The sequence below is a fragment of the Dasypus novemcinctus genome, chromosome 17 (assembly GCF_030445035.2).
Source record: "Dasypus novemcinctus isolate mDasNov1 chromosome 17, mDasNov1.1.hap2, whole genome shotgun sequence".
NCBI lineage: Eukaryota > Metazoa > Chordata > Mammalia > Cingulata > Dasypodidae > Dasypus > Dasypus novemcinctus.
The window spans coordinates 27,206,979-27,232,043 of record NC_080689.1 but is presented as its reverse complement, the minus strand read 5'-3'; the positions used below and the strand labels follow the sequence as shown (position 1 = coordinate 27,232,043).

The window sequence follows — 25,065 nt, the reverse complement described above, 5'->3', positions numbered from 1 at the left end:
GCGCGCGGAGCCGAGGAGAGTTCCCTCTGGGATTGCGGCTGCGCAAGTCGGGCCCAAGCTGGGAAAAGGGGGAGGAGGGTGAAGGAATCAGAGTAAGGGGGAGGGGCGGCGAAAGCGGAAGCCATGTTGGAGTTTCACCCCGACCAAGGGGCTGCGAGCCTTCTCCTCTCTCTGTGGGTGTGACCCGGGTTCGGCGCCGCAGTGCTGCGGGGGGCGGGGACGGTTAGGCCGGGCGGCCGCAGCGGGAGGGGAGCGGCGGCGGCCGCGGCGTGGAGCCGGGCGATTGTGACCGCCGGGGGCGGAGGGGGCCGGCAGCGGCTCCCACTCTCCGTGTGGCCCCCTGAACGCCCCCCCTCCCCTGCCCGGGAGGGAGGCGGGGGGCACCCGGGCCCGCCATGAATCCCGGCTTCGATCTGTCCCGCCGGAACCCGCAGGAAGACTTCGAGCTGATCCAGCGCATCGGCAGCGGCACCTACGGCGACGTCTACAAGGTAAGGGCGAGGGGCTGCGCGCCGTCGAGGCCGCGGGGTCCCGGCCCGGCGCGGGGAGGGCGAAGGGCTCCGCCGACTCTCGGTGTCCGGGTCGGTGTTGACTCGCGGCGGGAGACGCTGGCGCCGGGAGAAGGGGGGGAGGAGGAGGACTGGGCGCCGAGGGCTCGGCTGCCTTGTATTGAACAAAGAGCCAAATGTGCAACCTCGGGACCTCCGAGTCCGTACCTGAGTCCTCCTTTGGACGCGAGTTTTGACACCTCGCCCCTAACGCGCATTACCTGGGAAAGGCTGAACGGGTGCGGCCCCTCAGCTCACCGGCGGCGAGAGGGTCTGGGCGTTTGGTGCATTGGCAGGGTCAGCAGGGCTTGGGCGTTTGTCAAGCCTGCGTGTTTCAGACCGACCTGGGGTTGCCCGCTGTAGGTTGGGAACCGCTGCCCACCCGGCCTGGTGGCAGTTACTGCACCGGCCCATCTCCATGACAGCCACTGAGCGGACTAGCCTCTCAGCATCGCAGCACAGTTGTTTGTTTTTAAATATCCAATTAATAACTTTCTTTTGTAAAAGAGATCAGGTTGGTATGTTGTTGTTGTTGCTGCTGTTGTTATTTTGAAGGAAGAGCAACTTTGCCTTCTCCAGGTCCAGTTGGGCTATGATGCCATATTAAACTTGTTTGTATCGGTGACGCAGAGGTTTCAACTTTTTAAAAAAAAAAACTTTTTAAGTGAGTTGAATACTTAGAAAAAGTACTGATTTGACATGGTAGAATTCAAAGTCCATTAGCAGTACAGCATTCTGTTGTAGATGGACCACTTCTAAATGTGGGAGGATAAATTGCTCTTCCTTGGCCAGCTCAACTCTTGGCCTCTCATAGACTGCCAAGAAGAGAGGAAGATAGTGCCAAATGTGGCAGCAGTCTTGATTTAGCTGTGTATCTTCTTACTGGAAACTGAAGTTGAACTCCTCCTGTTTCACTTAAAACCTGAGGATGCACAAAGAGCCTTAATTTTACATTTGAAAATTCAGTCTTTATTTTGTCCACATTTAAGCGGTAGGTTTTTACTTTTTACCTTCAATGTAATGCATACAAGTCAGATATGTAATACAACACTGCCAGTATTCTGCATCAGTCTTGTTTTGTGAATGACTTGTTTTCCACAATCGTGTTATTTCATCCCTCTTTCCCCTTGACAAATAGCAAGTGTATGGATAGGCTCCTACCAACTCTTACTGAGCAGTACTGCTGTAGATAAATAAGGTACTGGGGTGCTAAGCACTGGGGTTTGAGCAGTGAAAGACATGGTTGCACAGCTTTCTTGAAGCTTGTATATTTTTTTGCAAGAAGAACATTAAATAATTATTGTATTGCAGTTTTCTTTTGTGTTGCAAAGGAAAAGAGAGGGTTAGGAGTAGGATTATGACCGCATGTAACAGGAGGACCATTGCCTTTAACCTAAGATCTGAAAGATGATTAAGCATGCTTCTGCCGGGTGGTGGGGCAGGGAGATGAGGGAGCACCTGGTGTGAAGGCTGAGGCCGGAAGGAACTGGGAGCATTAAAGGATTTGAGAAAAGGCCTATACTGCCCCAGAAGCCTGAGAGGTAGAATGACCCTACGTTTTTGAGGTCTCTTAGGTCTTACAAGGAGGTTGACTTTCTCAGGACAGTGGGGGAGTCATTGCAAGGCTTTAAATCAGGGAGTGAGATTAGATTCAGATTTTTCAACGATCTCCTTTCTGTAGTAATGAGAGTGGATTAGAGTGGAAAGAGCAGTTAGGAGGCCATTGCAGTAGTACAGGCAAGAATAATGGTGTTTTATAATATGGCAGTGATCATGCAAGCAGAAGTGCCTGAATCTAAGTAGGTTAGGACTGGTTGGGGAATCTAGTTATATTCATGAGAAGTTAACTAAAACTATATTAATGTGTAAGTCATAGGTGGCAGTTTGTACAGTAAATTCTTTCAGAGTTCTTTACAATAATAATTGGCCATGTATTTGCTGTATTGAAAAGAACAACTGGTAGTTAAGCCACATGATGAAAAAGGAAAAAAAAAATAGGGCCTGTAATTTCCTAAGGACATCTAACTGCAATAAAGATATAAGTTGGTTAATCTTGTCATCTGTTTAAAATAATGATGATAATAACTAATATTTATGGAGTGCTTATTGCATGCCAGGCACTGTTCTAAGTTTTTTACTTACTCAGTCCTCACAACTCAAAATAGATGCTGTTATTAACTCTATTTTGCAGTTGAAGAAACTGAGACATAGATTAAAGTAATTTGCCAAAGTTGGTAGGTAGGAAAGCCCAAACTTGAACCAGTTTACCTTTAGAGATTGTATTTTTAACCAGTAGGCAACACATTATCTGGAAAGTCTGGACTAGAGCAGATAATTTATTACTGATGTAACAGCGGAGAAACTGAGGAACATGTTTAACATTTAGTTCAGCTTTAGAGTTGTAGCCACACTCTAGTTAATGTGGATCTTTAAGTAGTAGTTGAAATACTTAACTCCTGGAAAGCGGATGTGGCTCAAGTCATAGAGCTTCTGCCTACCATTTGGGAGGACTTGGGTTCGATCCCTGGGGCCTCCTGGTGAAAAAGAAGAGAAAGTGTGCCTGCAAGGCGAGCCAGTGCCTGTGCAAGTGCCCGCGTGGTGAGCCAGTGCCCCAGGCAAGTGAGTCATGCAGCAAGATGATGATGTATCAAAAGAAGGACAAGGGGAGAGTCAAGGTGTAGCACAGCAGAAACCAGGAACTGAACCTCTCTCCCCATCAGAGGTCTCTGGATCAAATCCCAGTGAATTCTAGAGGAGAAAAATGAGAAGAGAAGAGAACACAGACAACAAAAACAGAAAAACGGGGAGAAGGGGGAAAAATAAAGAAATAAATCTTTAAAAAAATAAAAAATAAAAAAACCTAACTCCTGCTTTGCTGCCAGGCCCTCACTGTTTTAGTAGTCTGCCTGGTGGATGTCAGATAATAGATGTTTGATCCTTGCCTTCCATCTTTTAATACCAGAGACTCAAAACATAGATACCCCATGTGGCTTTAGTCAGATACCCCCTGCCTGCTTCCATCTTTTAATACCAGAGACTCAAAACATAGATACCCCATGTGGCTTTAGTCAGATACCCCCTGCCTGCTAAATAGCCCAAAGCTTAAACTACTTGTGTATTTTTCTATAATATGTTGATGCTCTAAAGATGTGTATTTTTCCTTGTTTTGTTGTTTTACGTTTTTCTGAGTTATACAAATTGTGTTGGTTAGAGAAGAGTACATTAAAAGATTTGTTTTTAAAAGCCAATATATGCAATTTGTTCCTTAATCATTGGTATTCAGGTGCTAAAAATGGAATAATCAAATCAATTAAATAAGTTAGAAACCTTATTATTCACAGTCATTCTTAGAGGGCTGGTGTTTTAAGGAATTTTTATTTGAAAACTATCTTACCCAATAATATAATATATGTATTACATTTAAGATGGCATGATTTAGTTAGAAAGCACTGAATGAGGATGTGGAAGATCTGGGATTTATTACCTATGTGACCTTGTAAAATCACTTAGCCTCTTGAGCTGTTTTATTGGGAAGGTATTATTACCATCGTATGCCCTTCTGCTTTTGGTATTATATAATAAGGTTCACCTAACTCATAAGTTACCTTTTTGTAAAATAGTCTTTAGGATAATCTTTTTTTTTTTCTTGGTCAGTGCAAATATAATTTCATCTGCATTGTTTTAAGATGAAGTTTAAAAAAAAAGTCATACCTTATTTTTAAGTGCTCTGTAATCCTGTGGGCTTTATTTGTCAGGTGAAGTATTTGTAGCAGAGATTACCTAGGGATGAACCTAGGGGTTGTCACTTAGAGCTCCATGACTTGGGCCTCAGGAGGCCCTTGAAGCTCTGTGGAATTCACAGGCTTAATGTTGTATATATGAGTGTTTTTCTGGAGAGATGGTTTATTCATTCAAAGAGGTCCATGAGAAAAATGAAGTATTGATCTAAAATTTTGTTATCTGAAAGAATTTTCCTGGAAAAATTAGGTAGTTCTATACCAGAATACATTATCAACTTTTTATATAACTTTCACATTCATTGAGCTCTTTTCTTAGGTAATTTTCAAATTTAATTTATATTTTTCCTACCTTTTAAATTCTTCATATCCTGCTTTTTCCTAGAGTTATGCTGGAGAAAAGCAAGAGATACTAGAGCTAGAGAGAGGGTAAGGCAAAAGATATTTTGAAGGATATAGTTTTATTGTGTTTCTAAGGAAATATATCTAGTCTTACAGCTTCAGCCTCAACCCTGTGAACAGTTCCTAGATCTGTCTCTAGCCTTGGAAACAGATTGTGGAGTAATTTCTCTAGCCAGTTTAAGAGAAAAATCAAAACAGTTTACCTGACTCTGATAAGGATCTGATTTCCTCAAGGAGGAACTTGCCTCCAAGATTTGACCTGTATATGTATCTATTTGCACATGTAATACATTATTTTGTATTGAGAATGTATAATTAGTAAATTCTCTCATGAGAGTACATTGAACAAACATCATGCACTGAGTAACTATAATATGAAAGGGAATGTGTTAGGGACTGTGACTGGAGTAGTAAAAGTGACAAGGCTTAGTATTTGGCCTTAAGGCATTTATAGGGGATAAAATGTGTACCTTCTTGTTGCTATCATAATTTGAGACCAACATCTTATTGGTTTCCTCGTTTCTATCATATCAAACCTCTTACTGGCTGACAGATTCTCAAAATACTCCATAATCTGGACAATCAACTTCTCTAGTTCAGCAGGTGATTAATACCTGGGTTTTAGAGTCAGCCTGCCTAGTTTCCCCACCCACAAGCTGTTTGACCCTGAACCAATTACTTAATCCCTCTCTTTCTGCCTCAGTTTCCTCAGTTATGAATTGGAGATTCTTAGAAAAGTGTTTAGGACAGTGCCTGACATAATAAGCACTCTGTTAATTGCTGTTACTATCTAATATAGTATTTATTGTTCTGTAAAAGTATATTTCTCCTACTACTGTCTTTCTAACTTACCTAACTCCTGCATGCTTCTGCCTCAGGATTTTTGCTTTTTTTTCCTGCCTAGAATATCCACTACATCTACCCCTTCCCCTTATTCTCAAATCTGTATGGTTTGCTTCCTCATACCATCCAGATGTCACCTTTTAATGAATCTGTGTCTTACTACCCTATAAAAAACAACACCCCCTCACTTGCTTTACTAGGAGTGGATCCAGAATTCTATAGGGCCCTCATTAAGAAAAAAGTAAATTAGGATTAAAAATTAGGTACTAAAGTGAATATTTATTTAGAATGAAGAAAAGATGTTCCAGATGCTGTAATCTGAGCGGTCCCCTTCTTCTGGGATCTCTTGAGACAATTAATCAGAAATGTTCCCATATTGGGTTGATGTATGGGTCCCCTGTATGATGTTATGCATGTTTGCTTTTTGTAAGTTCACAACTTTTATGTGCACTTATTTATGTATATTCATGTATAAAGGATATAATAGTAATAGTAATAATAATAATACAGTGGGTTGGAGAGAAAATATACCAAATGTAAGATACTTTGGTTAGTAGTAATATTTTGAGGATGCTCTTTCATCATTAGTTAAAAATATTTCACAACAATGCAAGGTATTGGTGGTAGGGTCAGGTATGAGAGCCCTGTATGTTTATTTTGTAAGTTCACAACTATTACTTTATACTTATTGTTTATGTATGAGTGATATACTTTAGTAAATTAAAAACATAATAAAAAAATAAAATCAGGGAAGCAGATTTTTGGGCCTTTAGTCCATTGACCTCTTTGCTAGACTACCAATAAACTTTCTCACTTGGGGAAAAAAAAACAAGTGCTCCCATAGAATGCTTCCTAATACCACAACTGTCTTCTCCCCACCTAGAACTCCACATCTCCCAGCAACTCTCAACACTCACAGGGGCCTGGTGGGGGGGGCCTGAACTTTTGAACTTCCTGAAGTTTTGTTAGCTTGATAGAAAGTCTCCCTCTCCTCCATACTCTATCCAATTTTTATCATGGCTTATGTTACCAAATTTTTTTTGTTTATTGCCTCTCTCTCTCCCCTGGAGTATAAATCCAGGAAACTGAAAAATTTGCTTTGTTCACTGCTATCTTCCCAGAGCCTCAAAGAGTACCCGAGACATATTAGATGTGAATGAATGAAGGAACTGACATGAGAGGAACAAACCAAGTGCTTTTTGAGTTTTCAGGAGGGAGATCGTTACAGCAGGCTTTACAGAGGAGGTAACATTGTGCTTGACCTAAAACTCTGGCAGGCATTGATAAGTACAGAATGAATTAAACGTTGTGGGTTATTATTAGGCCTAAACTAAATCATTAGGCTTAATGTGAGTGTCTTCTGCTTATTAAGATATGTTCATAACTATTATGTACATATGAAGATATGCTTCCATTTTAAAGGCAGGACCCTTAGTGCTTAGTATAGCTGTTACATACTATTTGATTTTTGAAAATACATTAAATTGGACTTCTAAAAAAAGGACTTTGATCACCAGTACAAAAAGACCTTAGATTTGAGAGATAAAAATCAGTCATATTTGTTTTCTGCCTTAGTTTTGTTTTTTTGCAGTCTTTTCTTATTCTGGAAGGTGCCACGTTGCAGAATGCTAACTGCCTTGACCTGAGATTATAGGTTTGGGCTCCTAATATGACAGTGTATACTGCCTACCATAGTCCTTAAACTCTGGAAGAATTTTAGATTTGACCAGAATTTATGTAGACTCAAATAGACATCAATGATTTTGTTTGTTTACAATCTTCCTACGAATTTGAGCTTATAAGAAAGTTCCTTCTGTATAAATTTTCCACTTTCTCCTGTTCAAGAGCCTTTCTTCATTACCTGTAGACTGAAGTAAAAAAATTTAAGTCTGATGTTCCAGGCACTGTCAGCTTTGCTGTCTGGCCACTGAAGGGTAAGTAAGGTTTAGATAGATTGGAGGAGGGGAAGAGAGCTGGGAGGAGAGAGGAGAAAGGTAAAGGAGGGAATGGGTTGGCCATACAATCCGGGTTAAATACATAGGTATAGGAGTGGAGACCAAAGGAGAGGATTGACTAAAGAGGAAGGTTGGGAAGCGTGGAAAATAAGACCTGCTAGATAAGTAGGGCCAATTTATAATCCTTCTTGAAAACTAGGCAGAATAGTATAAATATCAAGTGGTAAGCTGTTGGGAGCACTGAAGGCTTTGTACAATGCGTAATGCAGTTAAAAGTTCTTCAGGATTGTTCTCGCAATAATAATGAGAATGGATCAGAGAGGATGAAGGACAGAAGTATCTGCTAGGACTGTGAATCTTAAACTTTATAGTTTCAGAACTCCTTTGCATGTAAAAATCATTGAGAACTCCATAATAGTTTATGTGAGTTATAGTTTGCTATTTATCTTATTAGCTGAGGAATTAACTAAGAAATTTTAAAATTGCCATACCAAACCCATTATATTTTAACATAAATAGTGTTTTTATGAAAAACAACTATATTTCCAAGCAAAAAATTGAAATAAGTGGCATTGTGCAAATCTTTAATATTTGGGTAAATAGAAGACAGCTGAATTCTCAATTTTGTCTGCATTCAGTTTGTTGTGGTATTTTGTTTTGATTGACATATATGAAGAAAATCTGTCTTCTAACATGTTTCTGGTTGAAAGAGGATATTTCAATGCCTTTTCATATAATTATGGATAATCTCTTTGATAACTTCTCACAACCTGACAAGGTTAGTTGCAATGTGGCATTCGAGATTATGTCAATGAACTTTTCCTACTCTATGTTAAATTCTATTGTTTACTCTTAGACTTGGAAAGGATCGTTTTTACTTGTGCATGGTTTTGTAACATCCTGTATTGGTCATCTGGAAAATATGGGTTCCCTGAGTTATCCAGATTTTCTCAAAGTTGTTACATTCCATTATACTGTATAAAAAAGACACGTTCATTAATGTCACTAATCTCATCAGGAAGTGTTAATGGTAGAACTAAGATTCAAATATTCCCTTGAAAGCTCTAAATGTATTATTTGCAACAAATAGTACCAATTGCTTACATTGAAGTGACAGATTCATTTCATTTTTAAGAAAGTGTCTGCCAAATACCCAAACCTGAATAACCATAGTTTGCCTGTCAGTCATTCTATCAAATAAAAATGGTGTTCTCTGAAAAAAAAATGACTAGTTCAGCTTGCAGGTCACAATCACACAAGTGCTGTTCTTTGAGAAAACCCTTGTACTTGGTATGTAGCAGATAGTTTTATTCATGCTTCCCATTTTATCACATTGAATATTAAAATGGTGTATTCAAGGGCCAAGATTTAAGAATATTTGTAATGTTTATGTGTCAGTAAGGGCATTCTTTTTTTTTTTTTTCCTCTACAAATGCTTGACAGTGAAGAGTGCAGTGACTGCTAGTACATTTGGGGGGGCCGCTTCCTTGGTTTGTGCTAAGGAACCAGCAACTAACATTGTTTTTGTATCATTAGTACAATTGTCAACATAGTAAAGGGGGGGCAGATATCTTAGTTTTATTATGAAAATAGTTTTGACCTCACATACGCTCAAAAAAGGATGTCAGCAACCCCCAGGGATCCATGGAACTATGCTAGACGATTATATGGAGTAAGCTAAGGGTGAGTTAAGTGCTGACGGGTCAAACAAGGGTCAGAGTAATAAGAATGGAAAGGATGGAACAGATGAAACCATCTTGGAGAAAAATTTGATAGGACTTTATGGAGAAATAGAAGGGAGGAGAAAGATGATTCAAAGAGGACTTCAAAATTTTATGCCTGATTGATTAGTGCATAGTAGGTATTTGATGAATGTTTGTTCAAATAAATTAATAATGGGTGACTGACATCAATAAAGTTGAGATAAATTTTGGATATTTAATTAGAAACTAAAGAGGTCTGTGGGATTTCTTTTCCTCATTTCTTGCTGTGGTTGATCTAAAGAAATACTAATAATAAGCTTCATTTTTCTGTGGAAAATAATTCTTTAGCAATTGTCTTTAGAAGTAACAGAACTATTAAAGGTCTTTATCTTTCTCTTTGCTCTTAATTGCAAAGATATGTCCTCCTGTTCTAGAAAAATGCTTCATATTTGGAGGTAATTGATATAGGGACTATAGAGTAGAACAGTAGAAGATGGGCTAGATATTTTTATTTTTGGATAATGAAAAATAATGCTTTTGTCTGACTCTTTTTAAAAACTATACATTTTTAAAAAGAAAAAGTAGACAAATAAGGGAACTATAAGAACAATTAAAATGACCAATAATCTTACTCCTAAGAGATAAAACTAGTTAAAATTTTATATATTTTCTTCCAGTTTATTATACACAAATATTTTACAAAAATTGGGTATGCTGTGTGTGTATTTAAAATTTTTATTGAAGTGATATATAGACAACAAAATTTTTCATTTCAACCACTTTTAAATATACAATTCATTGGTATTAATTACATTCACAGTCTTGTGCTTCATTACCAGAACGTATCGCCCCACACAGAAACTCTGTACCTATTAAGCATTAACTCCCCATTCCTACCCCCTCCCCAACCTGTACTCTATTTTCTGTCTCTCTGAATTTTCATATAAGTGAGGTTATACAATATTTGTTCTTTCGTGTCTGGCTTCTGTCACTTAACATGATGTCTTCAGTGTTAATCCATATTGTAGCAATGTAGCAGAACTTCCTTATTTTTATGTCTGAATAATTTATTTTATGTATATCCCACATTTTGTTTATCCATTTATCCATTGTGAACACTTGGGTTGCTTTTATCTTTTGGCTATTGTGAATAATACTGCTGTTAAAATTGGTGTAGAGTAAATACTTGTTCAAGTCCCTGCTTTCAATTCTTTGGGGTATACAACTTAAAAGTGGGACTGCTGGGTCTTACGATAATTCCATGTTTAATTTTCTTAGGAACCACCAAACTGTTTTCCACAGGGGCTTTTTTAGTAGCCTCCTAGTGAGTGTGAAGTGATATCTCATTGTGGTTTTGCTGTCTATTTCTCTAGTAATATTAGTGATCTAGTAATCTAGATTATTACTAAAATATTAGTAACCTAGTATTGAATATCTTTTCATGTGCTTATTTTCTACTATGGTACATATTTTAAACATTAAGTTATCATTTTCTCATGCATCTCTTGACAGCCCTGAAGCAGTTAATGTCTGCTGCTAAGGTTTCCACTATAGATGCAAGAAAAAGAAGGTCCTCGCGCTTTCTGTCTGTCTGGTTGTGGCAGCCAAGATTGAATGGGGGAATATAGGAAGTTCTAAAAACAAGGAACGGGAAATAATCTTTGCAACTCAGAAATAAACTTAAAAACAGCAAAAAAAAAAAAAAGTTTTCTTACAGCGAAATGCACAGACCTTATGTGTTTGGATTAGGTGGTTTTTGACAAGTATGTACTTCCGTGTATATTCCATACCCTTATTAAGATATGGAACATTTCCATAACTTTAGAAAGTTCTTTTGTTCCCCTTCTTAGTTGATCCCAATCTCAACATCGCACGCCACATCCCCACCCAGTGGCATTCACTATTGTGATTTCTTTCACTAGGAAAGCTCCTCTAGAACCTCATATAAATGAGTCATGAATGAATTGCCTTGGTACCTTTGTTGAAAATCAGTTAACAATGTATGTATATGTATGTTCTGGACTGTTTTGTTCCATTGAACTGTATCTACTATCACCAATACTTCAGTCTTACTGCAGGTTTAAAATCTGGTAGGGTGAAATTTGGTTGTGTGAACCCTCCAACTTTACTTTTCCATATAAATTTTAGAGTCAGCTTTCTGATTTATACCAAAAAATCTGGTTGATTTTTTTAAAAAAATTTATTTTTAAATAATTATAAATTCATAGGATGTTAAATAGTAATGTGATCCGTTGTGCCTAACACCCAGCTTTCCCCATGGTGACATCTTTATATAATTAGAGCATTATCAAAACCAGAAAATTGATTGACACAATACAATTAAACTAGGCCTTAGTCAAATGTCACCCATTTTTCATGAACTCATTTGAAAAAACAAGACTTTGTGTATAATTCTCTGTTGTTTTAAAGCTGTTTGGACCCCAAAAAACTATATTCTTAAAGTTAATCCAGGGAAGTGGATTGGCTCAATTGATAGAGCCTCCGCCTACCACATGGAAGGGCCAGGGTTCAACCCAGGACCTCCTGACCCGTGTGGTGAGCTGGCCCACACATAGCGCCGATGGGCACAAGGAGTGCCGTGACACGCAGGAGTGTCCCCCATGTAGAGGAGCTCCACACGCAAGGAGTGCTCCCCTCCAGGAGTCCCGCACAAAAAAAGCGTAGCCTGCCCAGGAGTGGCACTGCACACGTGGAGAGCTGACACAGCAAGGTGACACAACAAAAAAAGGCACAGATTTCTTTTGCCGCTGACAAGAATGCAAGTGGACAAAGAAGGACACACAGTGAATGGACACAGAGAGCAGACAACAGGGGAAGGCGGGAAAGGGGAGAAAAATAAGTAAAAAATAAATATTAGGGAAACGGACTTTGGCCCAGTGGTTAGGGCGTCCGTCTACCACATGGGAGGGCCGCGGTTCAAACCCCGGGCCTCCTTGACCCGTGTGGAGCTGGCCATGCGCAGCGCTGATGCGCGCAAGGAGTGCCGTGCCACGCAAGGGTGTCCCCCGCGTGGGGGAGCCCCACGCGCAAGGAGTGCGCCCGTGAGGAAAGCCGCCCAGCGTGAAAAGAAAGAGCAGCCTGCCCAGGAATGGCGCCGCCCACACTTCCTGTGCCGCTGACGACAACAGAAGCGGACAAAGAAACAAGACGCAGCAAATAGACACCGAGAACAGACAACCAGGGGAGGGGGGAAAATTAAATAAATAAATAAATCTTTTTAAAAAAAAAATCTTAAAAAAAGAAAGTTAATCCATTCCTGTGCATATAAACCTATTGTAAGTAGAACTTTTAATTAGGTGTGCCCTAGGGTGGGTTTTTAATTTTTTTTATTTTTATTTTTAAAAAAGATTTATTTATTTATTTATTTCTCTCCCCTTCCCCCCCACCCTGGTTGTCTGTTCTGTGTGTCTCTTTGCTGCATCTTCTTTGTCCGCCTCTGTTGTTGTCAGCGGCACGGGAATCTGTGTTGCATCATCTTGTGTCAGCTCTCTGTGTGTGTGGCACCATTCCTGGGCAGGCTGCACTTTCTTTCGCACTGGGTGGCTCTCCTTACGGGGCGCACTGCGTGACATGGCACTCCTTGCTCGCATCAGCACTGCGCATGGGCCAGCTCCACACGGGTCAAGGAGGCCCAGGGTTTGAACCATGGACCTCCCCAGGGTGGGTTTTAATCCTCTTACTGGAGTCCTTTATAAAAGAATAAAATTCAGAGGAAGAAAGATAGTGTTTGACTTCCTTTGACTTAACCTTGTTCATTTTTTAGCCCTCAGCATATGGACTACTTTTTAAATTGGCAAAAATGGAAAGAAGAAAGGAAATAACTATTTAAAAAGCTATCCAGTTTTTTAACGTATCTAAGGATTAAAACAAAATCCTTAGAAATCTAGTTTTTTTTTTTCATTTGTTAAAAGAAAACTTATTGAAGTATATTACTCATACATAAACAAGTAGTAGTAATAGTTAACTTACAAAACACATATACATAACATCATACAGGGCTCTCATACCTTACCTCACCCTGCCACCAATACCTTGCATTTTTAACTAATGATTAAAGAGCAGCCTCAAAATATTATTATCAAAGTATTTTTCCCCAACCCACTCTATTATTATTATTTTTTAAATATAATTTATACATGAACACACATAAACAATAACTACCATAAAAGTTGTGAATATACAGAGTAAGCATGCATAACATCATACAGGGTCCCATACATCAACCCACCACCAATGCCTTGCATTGTTATGAGACATTTGTTTCGAATTATGAAAGAATATTGTCAAAATCTTACTACTACCTATAGGTTTTAACTTACATTTAGTGTATTTTCCCCCAATCCACCCTGTTATTATTTTTAAATATATATTTATGACAAGTTGTAAACTTACCAATCTTGCACATGTGCAGAATTCCCAAACAACACCCCTCTATCAACACATCACACCATGGTTGAACATTTGTTACAGATTATGAGATAATATCATTAGATTATTACCAGGTCCACAGCATACATTTGGCACACTTTTTCCATGCTCCCCCATTATCAACACAGTACATCTTTGGCATAGGTGCAGGAATATTACATTAATACTGTTAACCACAGTCCATAGGTCACTCCTGTTGCTTTTTTTCTGTGGTTTTCCACATTGCCACCACACTGCAATGGTGATGTCCATTTGCTTTAGCTCACAAAGGACGCTCTTGCAACTGTATCATCAACCACAATACGCATTGACCTCGGCGTTTACTGTACTATTCAGTCTCTAGATTATTCCCTAGCTTTTTGTCAGTTGGCATTTGCATCCCTAGACTACCATTTTCAGCCACTTATAAACTAGCTGTTACTCACTATAATGCATTACCATCAGCTCTGTACATTTCCACACTTTTACAGTAAAGGTAATTAGAACTTCTACATTAAACATCAGTAGTCCATCTCAGTCCTCCTCTTATCTCCTTTAAGAATCCACCGCCTACCACTGATTCTTGAAGATATTTTCCTACATTTTCTTCTAGAAAGTTTATGGTTCTTGCTTTTATATTTAGGTTTTTTAAATCCATTTTGAGTTAATTTTTGGATAAGGTGTAAGATAGGTTTCCTCTTTCCTTCTTTTGGCTGTGGATAGCCTGTTCTCTCAACACCATTTGTTGAATGGACTGTTTTGCCTAAGCTGCGTGGGTTTGACAGGCTAGTTAAAAATCACTTGGGAAAAAAAATCACTTGACCATAGATGTGAGGATATGTTTCTGAACCATCAGTTCAGTTCCATTGGTCTATGTGTCTGCCTTTATGCCAGTAGCATGCTTTTTTTACCACTGTAGCTAGGTAATATGATTTAAAGTCCGAAAATGAGAGTCGTCCAACTTTGCTTTTCCTTTTTAAGATGTTTCTGGCAATTCAGGACTCCCTACCCTTCCATATAAATTTGATAATCGTGTTTTCCAGGAATTTATTTTAAAATTGCTGGTAGAATTTTTATCAGGATTGCATTGAATCTGTATATCAATTTGAGTAGAACTGACCTCTTATTGATATTTTGTCTTCCAATCTGTGAGCATGAAATATTCTTCCAATTATTTAGGTCTTTTTCAGTTTCTTTTTACAATGACTTGTAGTTTTCTGAATATAAGTGCTTTATATTGTTGGTTAAGTTTATTCCTGAATATTTGGGTTTTATCAATCATATTTTATTTTCACCACTCTTTTGACACTTTTAGTTACTTTTATTGATAAAATCTTAATTTCTAGACTCTCAGGCCTCTCTCCTGTCCTGTCTTTTCAGGCTGTAGCACATTTTTTAGTATTTCCTGTATTCTCTTTATCTGAATATTCTAAACGCATCCTCATTTTTGAAAGATAGTCTTGCCAGATGTAAGATTCTTGGCTGGAAGTTTTTTTCTTGCAGTATCTTAAATATATCATACCACTGTCTTCTGGCCTCCATGGTTTCTGATGAGAAATCAGCACTTAATCTTACTGGATATCCTTTATATGTTATGCATTGCTTTTCTTTCTTGCTGCTGTCAGAATTCTCTTTGTCTTTGGTATTTGACATTCTCTTTAGTAGGTGTCTCAGAGTTGGTCTATTCAGATTTATTTGGATGGGAGTATCTTGCACTTCTTGGACATGGATATCTATGTCCTTCAATCGGGTTGGGAAATGTCCTACCATTGTTTCTTCAAATATTCCTTCTACCCCTTTTCGCTTCTCTTCTCCTTCTGAGACAACAATTACATGTATGTTTGCACATCTCTTGCTGTCGTTTAGTTCCCTCAGGCCTTTTTCCCATTCTTCATCTCTTCTTTTGTACGTTTACTTTCAGAGGCCATTTCTTCAACCTCACCAATCCTTTATTCTTCCTCCTTAATTCTCCCTTCTCAAATCTAATATTATATGATTCCAGTGCATTTTTAATTTCATTTTTTGTGCCTTTCATTCCCATAAGCTCTGCTGTTTTTCTGTGTATACTTTCAAATTCTTCTTTGTGCTCATCCAGTGTCTTAATATCCTTAATCTCTTTAGCCATCTCATTGAATTTATTAAGGAGATTTGTTTGAACATCTGTGAATAGTTGTCTCAATTCCTTTATGTCATTTGGAGGCTTATCCTGTTTCATTAACTGGGCCATATCTTCCTGTTTCTTGGTGTGGATTGTAATTTTTTGTTGGCATCTTGGCATCTGGCTTAGTAGAGTATTTATTCTGGGTACAGTGTCTCTCTTTAGTTTAGGCCTTTCTTGCCCTTTCTCCCTTGCTGGTTGTGTAGTAGGAACCAAGAATGTAGCTGGTGCTGTAAGCTGAGGAGGCTCAAGCTGCCCTCATTGCCCCAGGGACCAATGAAGCTTCTCCCAAATTTCTCCTTTGCCTGCAGGCCTACTCTGTAGTTGTCCAGAGAAACTGGTAAAGCTTCATGCCCCTTTCTCCTCTGCCTGGGGTGGGATGGAGCTGCAGGTATGGGCAGGAATCTGTGCCGCACAGGTCTGAGATGACCACACTTGCCCCTTAGACTTCTGATTAATCAGTCTGTGCCAGCCAGATGTACCTGTAGTTACCCAGAGAGACTGGTACAGGGCCTGCCAGCTTCTTCCCTGCCAGAGGTGGGGCTGAAGCCTAGGCTAGGGCTTCAGGCCAATCTGGGTGGAAAGAAGCTGGTTCCTACTGTCACTGTGATTTTCAGTCATCCCAGCTTCCCCTCATGCTAGGGGCAGAGTCAAAATGACTGCTACTGGTCTCTTTCTGATTTGGGCAGTTTCAAACTTCAGCTGTTCTTAGAGTTACACTTTAGTCAGCTGAATTTACCAATCAGTAGCTAACATTGGTGGCCAACCATTTCTTCCTCCCCTGTTTTTGGGAAATGAAGCTTACAATTCCAGCCACAGAATATCTCCTGAGACAGCTTGCACTACCAGAGTAGGATGATCACTGGCCTCTGTAGCGTGGCCTGTAATTTCCCGGAGAGGCTGGTGCAGGTCACCCTAGCTTCCTCCCTGCTGGAGGTGATGCTGGGACTTAGGCTAGAGCTGCAATCCAACCTGGGTGGAAAGAAGCCCCTACCAGCCCCTCATGCCAGATGCAGAGTTAAGATGGCGGCTGCTGGCCTCTTTCTGACTTGTACAGGTTCAGAGTTTAGCTGTTTTTAGGATTATACTTTAGGCCTCCAAATTTACTAATCAGTAGCTGAAGACCGTGCCCAATCCTCTCTTCTTCCCCTGTTTTTGGGAATTGGAGCTTCCAATTTCAGCTGTGGAATAGCTCCCAAGGCGGCTTGTGCCTCCAGTGGAGGATGGGCACCTGCCTCTATGGCATGGAGCACTCTACTTATGAGTCTTCTCTGCAGATGAGCAGTCTCATCCTTTCATTCCTTCAAGGATGTTGCAGGATGCTCTTCTGGTCTCCTGGAACCCCCAAACAGATACTTTAGATAATTCTGTGTGATTACTAACTGCCTGTAGCATGCACTGACTCTGCTGCCATCTTGTTGGTTGTCTCAAAATCTGGTTTATTTTTATATGTGATACATGTGCATATTTTGAAAAATTCATATTTTTTGAGCTTATTAAAGGCTTGAAAATACACTTACAGACATAAAAAGTTTGCCTCATCCTTAAATGAAAAATAAAGAACACTGCTGGGTTTTTTTAGGGAATCCTAAAGAAGTTCATTCTGATCTTGAAAAGCTTATGGTCTGATTAAGGAAAGAAATATGTGTAAATGGAGCATCTAATGAACATTTCTAAGGCAATATTTCAACCATTGAAAGAGAGTAGTAAAATTTGGCAAATACTATCAAAATTCAATATAAGGGAAAGAAGAATTGGGGTTACTCTGGAAAAGACTTCATGGAGAAGTGAATCTTGCCTTGAGACATGGTGAAATATTTGGTTTGCATTTGTAGGAACTGTAAAAGAGGCCATTCCAAAAGAATAAATATAGATAAAAGGACTGCTGTGGAACTGAGGTTGGGGGAGGGATACTAGACCACCATTCTGACTAAAGTAAAGGTCCATGTTGGGAAATGTGATAAAAATATTTAAAATATCCAAGATACACGTGAGTCATCCTGAAGAATTAGGAACACATTTGATTTCTTGTATTATCTTTTCCAAATTAGGACCACCCTTATTTATCTTTCTAACCTGCTTTGGTAGCCAGTTGGATGGTGTTCAGTGAGTTTCCTTTTATTCCCTTCCCCTCACACTGATTTGCTTAAAAGTTATTTGTTTTACTTCTATACTTTGGATAGTTACCCTTAAAATTTCAACATGTGCACTTGAGTCTAAATCTCTATCACTCTATTCACTTTCTTGTCAGTACATGTACTTAAAAATGCTTAATTTCAGTTACTATCTTGCTATTTTGTATTGTTATTGCCTCTTATTTTGGTTCTACAAAATTCTTATTCTTCCCAGACTAGTCCTTATCAGTTTCTTTGCTCAGCATTGTTTTCTTGGCCTCTCACCCCTTCATTCTGGCTTCAATGATCTTCTTCTTATTGACCATCATTTGGTAGGTTCTCCCTTCTTTTTTTGAAAAGTGAGGGGCACTGTGTAACGCAAACGCGGTCTTCCCCCCCCCCCAAAGGTGTCTCTGTCTTTGCCTTTAACTCATGGTTTATTGGAGGTTTAGAGCTCTAGGTTGACAGTTATTTTATCTAGCACTTTCAAGATCTTGTTCTGTTGTCTTCTGGTACTTGTTGCTGCTGAGAAGTTTCTTTTCCAATTTAATTACTTTCCTTGTTGCTAATTTGTCTTTTCTCTCTGATCAACTTTTAAGAATTTTACCTTTGACTTTGGTGTCCTGCAGTTTCATAGTGATGTTTAGATGTAGATTTAAATAAAAATATTTGCTGTTTTTCTTTACTCTGGTGGTGTATTGTCCATTAGTCCTGAAGAATTCTGAGCTTTGACTATTGTTTCTTCCCCACCTCTCTTCTGTCTCCCTTTAGGGCTTGTATTGTGTGCTTCCTCCTCCTCCTATTTCTCTGTGGCAGTTTGAGATTATTTATGAACCCCAAAAAGAGATTATGTTTGTAAACTAATTTATTCCTCTGGTCGGGATACCCTTTAATTTTATTAGATTCAGCTGAGATGTCTTTGATTAAATTAAGATTAGGTCTTTGATTTGGCCATGTCATTAGGGTGATTCAGGGTTGAGTCCCCACCTCCTTGTGGGCTGTGTAAATGAACACTCTCAAGAAGAACACAGAAGCAGATTTGCAAGAAAAGAGGAGCTCCACAGATATGGAAGAGGAGAGAACTTTGATTCTCTGACCCTGGGAATAGAAATGAGCCATTCTCTTGATAGGTTGCAGCTAAAGAGAAGAGAGATCCCAGTCTACAACTGAGATCAGAAGAAGCTGGGTCCACACAGCCTTAAGAGGAAAGATGAAAGCTGAACCCTTGCAGATATTGCCTGCCATCTTGCTTCAACACATGACAGCAGACTTTGGTGAGGAAGTAACCTTGAGCTGAACTCTTTAGGACTTTGTAACTGTAAGCTTCTACCCCAGATAAATACCCTTTATGAAAACCAACAGATTTCTGGTACTTTGCATCAGCAGCCTTTTGGCTGACTAATACATTCTGTAGGTCTCATAGCATCATATTTTTCCCAACTTTTTATTCTGTGTGTTGCATTATAGTATATATCCTTAGGGTCTTTCATTGTGTCTGTGTTTGACCTGCTGTTCAAAACTTCCATTGCTTGAAGTGGATGTAGCTCAAGCAGTTGGGCTCCTTCCTGCCACATGGGAGGTACTGAGTTCGATTCTTAGTGTTTCCTGGAGAAGATGAGCAAGACAGCAAGCTGGCGTGACTGGCAGGCATGGCGAACTGACACAACAAGATGCAAAAAGATGATGCAACAAGGAGACACAAAGAGGAAAGACAATGAGAGACACAGCAAAACAGAGAGGTGAGGTAGCTCAAGTGATTGCGCTCTCTCCCCCAGATGGGAGGTCCCAGGTTCAGTTCCCAATGCTTCCTAAAGAGAAGATGAGCAGACACAGAGAGCACACAGTGAATGGATGCAGAGAGCAGACAGCAAGTGCAAACAATGAGGGGGTGGGATAAATAAAAATAAATCTTAAAAAAAACACCTTCCATTGCTTTAATTCTTAAACTTTTTTTGGAACTAATTTCACACTCACAGGAAAATTGCTCAAGAATAATACAAAGAACTCTCATATACCTTGCACCTAGATTCACCAGTGGTTATCACTTTTTCACTCTATATGCATATTATAATTTTTTTCTGGACCATTTGAATTTATGTTGTAGGAATGCTCCTTTACCCATAAATACTTCAGAGTGTATTTCTTCAAATAAAGGGAATTCACTTAAATAAAACCATAGTTCAGTTGTCAGAATTGGGATATGTTAATACTCATGCGATCCTGTTTTTTACAGACCTTTTTCACATTTACACCAATGGCACAGTTAATGTCCAAAATAGCATTTTTTCCTTAGTCCAGAAACCAATCCATGATCATATATATTGCTTCTAGTTTCTAAGACTTCTTCAGTCTCTTAATTTAGAATAGTTCCTCAGACTTTGTCTTTTCTAGACATTCATATTTTTGAAGGGTACACATAATTTGTTTTGCAGAATGTCTCTCATTTTGGATATGTATACGTGTATGTACACATCCTGAATTACAAGTTTGTAAGCCTAAAAGGGCTAAAAAAAAAAATAACGGTGTCAAAAGAGGATGCTATTATAGGTATGAAAAGAGCTTATAGGAAGCTCTAAATACTGTATAAGAATTTAATTGAGGGAAGTGGATGTGGCTCAAGTGATACAGCTTCCACGGACTGTATGGGAGGACCTGGGTTTGATCCCTGGGGCATCCTGATGAAAAAGAAGAAGAGAAACTTGCCTGCGCGGTGAGCCAGTGCCCGTTCAAGTGCCTGCATGGTGAGCCAGTGCCCATACAAATTGAGTCACGCAGCAAGATGATGACACATCAAAAGAGAGACAAGGGGAGAGTTGGTACAGTTGACAGGGAATCTCTCTCCCCATCAGAGATCTCCAAGATCAAAACCTGGTGAATCCTAGAGGAGAGAAATTGAGAAGAGAACACAACACAGACAGCAAAAACAGCAGGGCGGGAGGGAAATAAATAAATAAATCTTTTGTAAAGACTTTATTTGAAAGATTAGGATTGGACAATCATCTAAATAAAAGTGATATCAGCCATATTATAGGTAAAATATATAAGAAAAAGAAGAGGAATAAAACAAAATATAATTTGTAGGGACTAGGAACTAGCCAAAGAGTAAAAGAATTGTTGAGAAAAAAGAATGTCAGGAAAGTACAGAAGGGAGTTTGATTAACAAAAGGGTGGCATTTGAAGTTAGATGCAGAAGAAAGCTAGCAGGTGGTAAGGACTGGAGAAGGTTGTTGAGTCTAGTTAGGAGGATCTAATTGCTGTCCGTGGAGTTCTTGGAGTAGTTTGTGAAGAATCCTCATTACAAAGATTCGGAAGATAAGAGGAGAGATGGTAACATTTTCTGCAGTGTATTGTGGAGGAGTTTGATCCTGCTACTCCCTTCTAGTACCATATCATTGCTTTCCTTCCTCTTCAGTGTGTTCCTTAGGAATATTTTTTTGAGCGTCTGTGCTGACCTTTGCACCAGTATTGACAAAGAGGATGAAGAGAATATGATCCCTCTTGTCATGGATGTGGCAAACTAGATATGGGGATAGTACTAAGTAATTTACATCATCAAATAATGTGGAACATTTTCTGGTTAAGTAGTAAATTATGTGATTCTCGATAAAAACTCAGAAGACCAGAAAATTATTGCAGTCCTGGCCAAGTAGCAAAGGCTTTTTAGAGGAGATAGGATGAAAGCTGGGCCTTAAAATACGATTTAGATTTAAATGGGTGAAGTGGAAGGGCATTGAAGTTGAGGTGAATGTCTCAGAACTAAGACCTCGTTGATTGAGGTGTAATCAAGAAGGGGTTATGTAGAAAACAGGTTACCTTACATCAAATGATTTGTGTTGGGCAATAATGGGAAATAGGGGATCTTTATAACAGCAGTAATTATCATTGCACATAGCACTGATGGCAGTGCTTACTATGTAACAGCAAGCACCTCATAGGTATTCTTATTTTAATTTTCCTCTTAGTCTTCTGTGGTAGGCATTATTGTTATTTCCATATTACAGATATGGAAACTGAAGCATAAAGAGGGAGGTCAAGAATAGGCCCAAAGTCAAACATTTAGTAATTGGTGAAACCAGGATTTGAACTCAAGCAGTTTTTTTTTTTAAAGATTTATTTTTATTTATTTATTTCTCTTCCATTCCTCCCCCCCCCCCCCCCCCGGTTGTCTGTTCTCTGTGTCCATTTGCTGCGTGTTCTTTTTGTCCATTTCTGTTGTCAGTGGCATGGGAATCTGTGTTTCTTTTTGTTGCGTCATCTTGACGTGTCAGCTCTCCGTGTGTGCGGCACCATTCTTGGGCAGGCTGAACTTTGTTTCGCACTGGGCGGCTCTCCTTACGGTGCACTCCTTGCGGCGCACTCCTTGCACGTGGGGCTTCCCTATGTGGGGGACATCCCTGCATGGCAGGGCACTCCTTGCGCTCATCAGCACTGCACATGGGCCAGCTCCACACCGGTCAAGGAGGCCCGGGGTTTGAACTACAGACCTCCCATGTGGTAGACGGATGCCCTAACCACTGGGCCAAGTCCGCTTCCCTGAACTCAGGCAGTTTTGACTCCAGATCCCGTGATTTACAGTCACTGTGTTTTGCTATAGAGAAGTAGGTTGTACCTGAATATAAGATATCTTGAGAAGCTGTCTTCAGAGCCTAAATATAATATATTAGAAATAAGGGAACCATTGAACGTTTTGGAACAGAAGAGTAGCCAGCGAGCTGCTTGGTGGCAGGGATCATGTCTTCGTCTTATGAGAGATAAAAGGGATGGTGGAGGTTGTACAGTTAATCCTGAATCTGATGTTATAGATTATCTGGAAGATGCTGTGCCAGCCCAAGAGTGAAGTGGTGATGTTAATTAGATTAGTGACAGGACATTCTTTGAGCATAGATGACCTGGACAATGGTGGTAGTATTCACAGAGATGGAAGAGTTGAGTTCGATTTTGGACAGATTGGTTGAAGTACTGTATTCAAATGGAAAGGTTTGGTTTCTTCCTCCAGGAAGTGGTTGATGAGTAGATTAGAAGGGACCAATGGTGAAGGAAAGAGCGCACATGGGAACAGATATTCTTCAGTGATGAGAGTGTTAAGAAAAGGAACATCTTTTGCCCTGAGTTTTCAAAGGAAGCTCTTATCTAACTTGCTGCTCACTTTAATATCTGGAGAATTCATGATTCATGGTTTCACTCTTTCCTTTGAAGTCTAATGAATGAATGAATAAAATATAAAAGACCAATGCTGTCAATACACATGTATGTGAAAGGTATAGTCCTTAGGAAAAGGTTTGGTATTACAAGTTACTGAATATTTTCTGGCTGAAATAACTAAGAATAATGGAGTGAATAGGGATAGTGGGAATAACCACACTTTTTATCAAGAGTTTTCTTTCAATGCTTGTGTATCCTTAAAATCCTTTTTTTTTTTTTTGTATTTCTGTATGCCATAGTATGTGCCTGCTTTCAGTGCCTCAGAATAGTTGATTTATGATCTCCCTCTGTTCCTATACAGGAGGGTTTACACTCTTGTCTCCTTCCATGTAATTCTTAGGAGGTGACAGGTGGATGCAAGGAAGAAGCATTGAAGGTGCAGAGTGGAAGGAAATCCATATGGGCAATGTCATTACTAAAACTTACTCATTTTTTCCATTTACTATTCCTTGCTGTTGCTCCCCCTGCCCTGTGCTCTACCACCCTTTTCCCCTTCAGTAAAAATTCAAACCCCATACTGTAAAAGAGGATTTAGCAAAAATCCTCTTTTTTTTTTTTTTTGCAGAAACAGGCCACACACACAGTTATGTTTACTTTTTGAATGGCATTCAGCTTGAACAATAATAAGCCAGTCATTGTCAATCTTATTTCATAGTCATTATGTTGACATTTTCCTTTTGGGGTCTAATGTTTCTGTTTCGTGGTATGTTGCTTTGCTAACACTACTGGAGTCTGGTAATCATATAAAATGTTTTGATTTGAATGTTTTGTTTTTCTCCAGTAAACTGTAGTTACATGAAGTTTGGCAAACTTATTTTCTTTCAGAAAACCAAAATTGGAGGTTTCTGTTAATTACTGGGCAGAGCTGCTATTTTTACAGTTGGTTTGTATTGTTTGTTTTGAGATTTCTTTAGCTGTTTCTATCAGGATGCAATAGTTGAAATAAAATTTAGGAACTATTTCTATAATGTAACCTATATTGCTTTTATAAGAAATGATCATATAAAAGTGTGAAATTTAAATCAGATCATGCTTTATAAGATTTTAGACAAAATATTAAAAATGTATGATCTAGTTTGTTTTGGTAGGCTTTAGAAGAAAAGTCTGGAAACCTTATTTTATATGGCAGTAAAGGGATTTTAGTAGCATTGTAGAAATTATTTATGTGATAGGCTGTTTTGAAGAGAAATACCTTTTTGTTTATCTGGACAAAATATCAACTCATCTTTTAAAATTCATGACATTTAAAATTTAAAGCTTATTAAATTCTTTACGATTTTTAAATATAAACTTTATTTTAGAATAGTTTTAGATTTACAGAAAGTTGCAAAGATAGTATAGTTACTGTATATTCCTTACCTAGAGTTTTCCTTTTGTTAACATCTTCCATTATCATGGTATATTTGTTACAACTAAGGAACCAACAATGGTACATTACTATTAACTAAATTTCACTGTTGGCTTGGTTTTCACAGATTTTCCCTAATGCCTATCTTCTGTTGCAAGGTTCCATTCAGAGTATCTCATTACATTTAGTCATCATGTCTCCTTAGGCTTCTCTTGTCTGTAACAATTTCACAGACTTTTTGTGTTTTTGATGACCTTAACAATTTTTAGGAGTGTTGGTCAGGTATTTTGTAGAGTGTTCCTCAAGTTGGGTGTGACCGATGTTTTCCTCATCAGTTAATTGGAGTTAAGGGTTTGGGGGAGTATGACCATGGAGGTGAAGTGTCCTTACTCATGACTTATCACTAGTGATGGTCGCCTTGATCACCTGATTGAGGTAGTGTTCACCAGGGCTCTCTACTGTAAAGTTACTTTTCCCCGCCTTTCCCTATTGTACTCTTTAGAAGCAAGAACTAAACACAGTCTACCCTCAAGCTGTGGGAATCTAAGCTTCACCTCTTTGAGGGGCAGGGAGTATCCTCATAAATTACTTGGGATTCTTTTATATGGGAGATTTGTGTCTTTCCTA

At 39.1% G+C, this 25,065-nt stretch overlaps 1 protein-coding gene and 1 pseudogene across 4 annotated transcripts in view; both read left to right on the top strand.

Annotated features, from left to right (window-relative positions):
- The first annotated feature begins 247 nt into the window (after positions 1-247).
- Positions 248-25,065, top strand: part of MAP4K3 (mitogen-activated protein kinase kinase kinase kinase 3) — a 251,566-nt gene continuing 226,748 nt past the window's right edge. For 2 of the 4 annotated variants that reach the window (XM_058278442.2, XM_058278440.2), the window contains exon 1: positions 248-491. In XM_058278442.2, coding sequence (XP_058134425.1) covers positions 396-491 — 96 coding nt within the window. In that variant the 5' untranslated portion in view covers positions 248-395. The remainder of the gene's footprint in view (positions 492-25,065) is intronic. The other 2 variants (XM_058278443.2, XM_071208784.1) reach the window with 1 other exon arrangement.
- On the top strand, positions 10,685-10,818 carry LOC111761087 (small nucleolar RNA SNORA31; annotated as a pseudogene).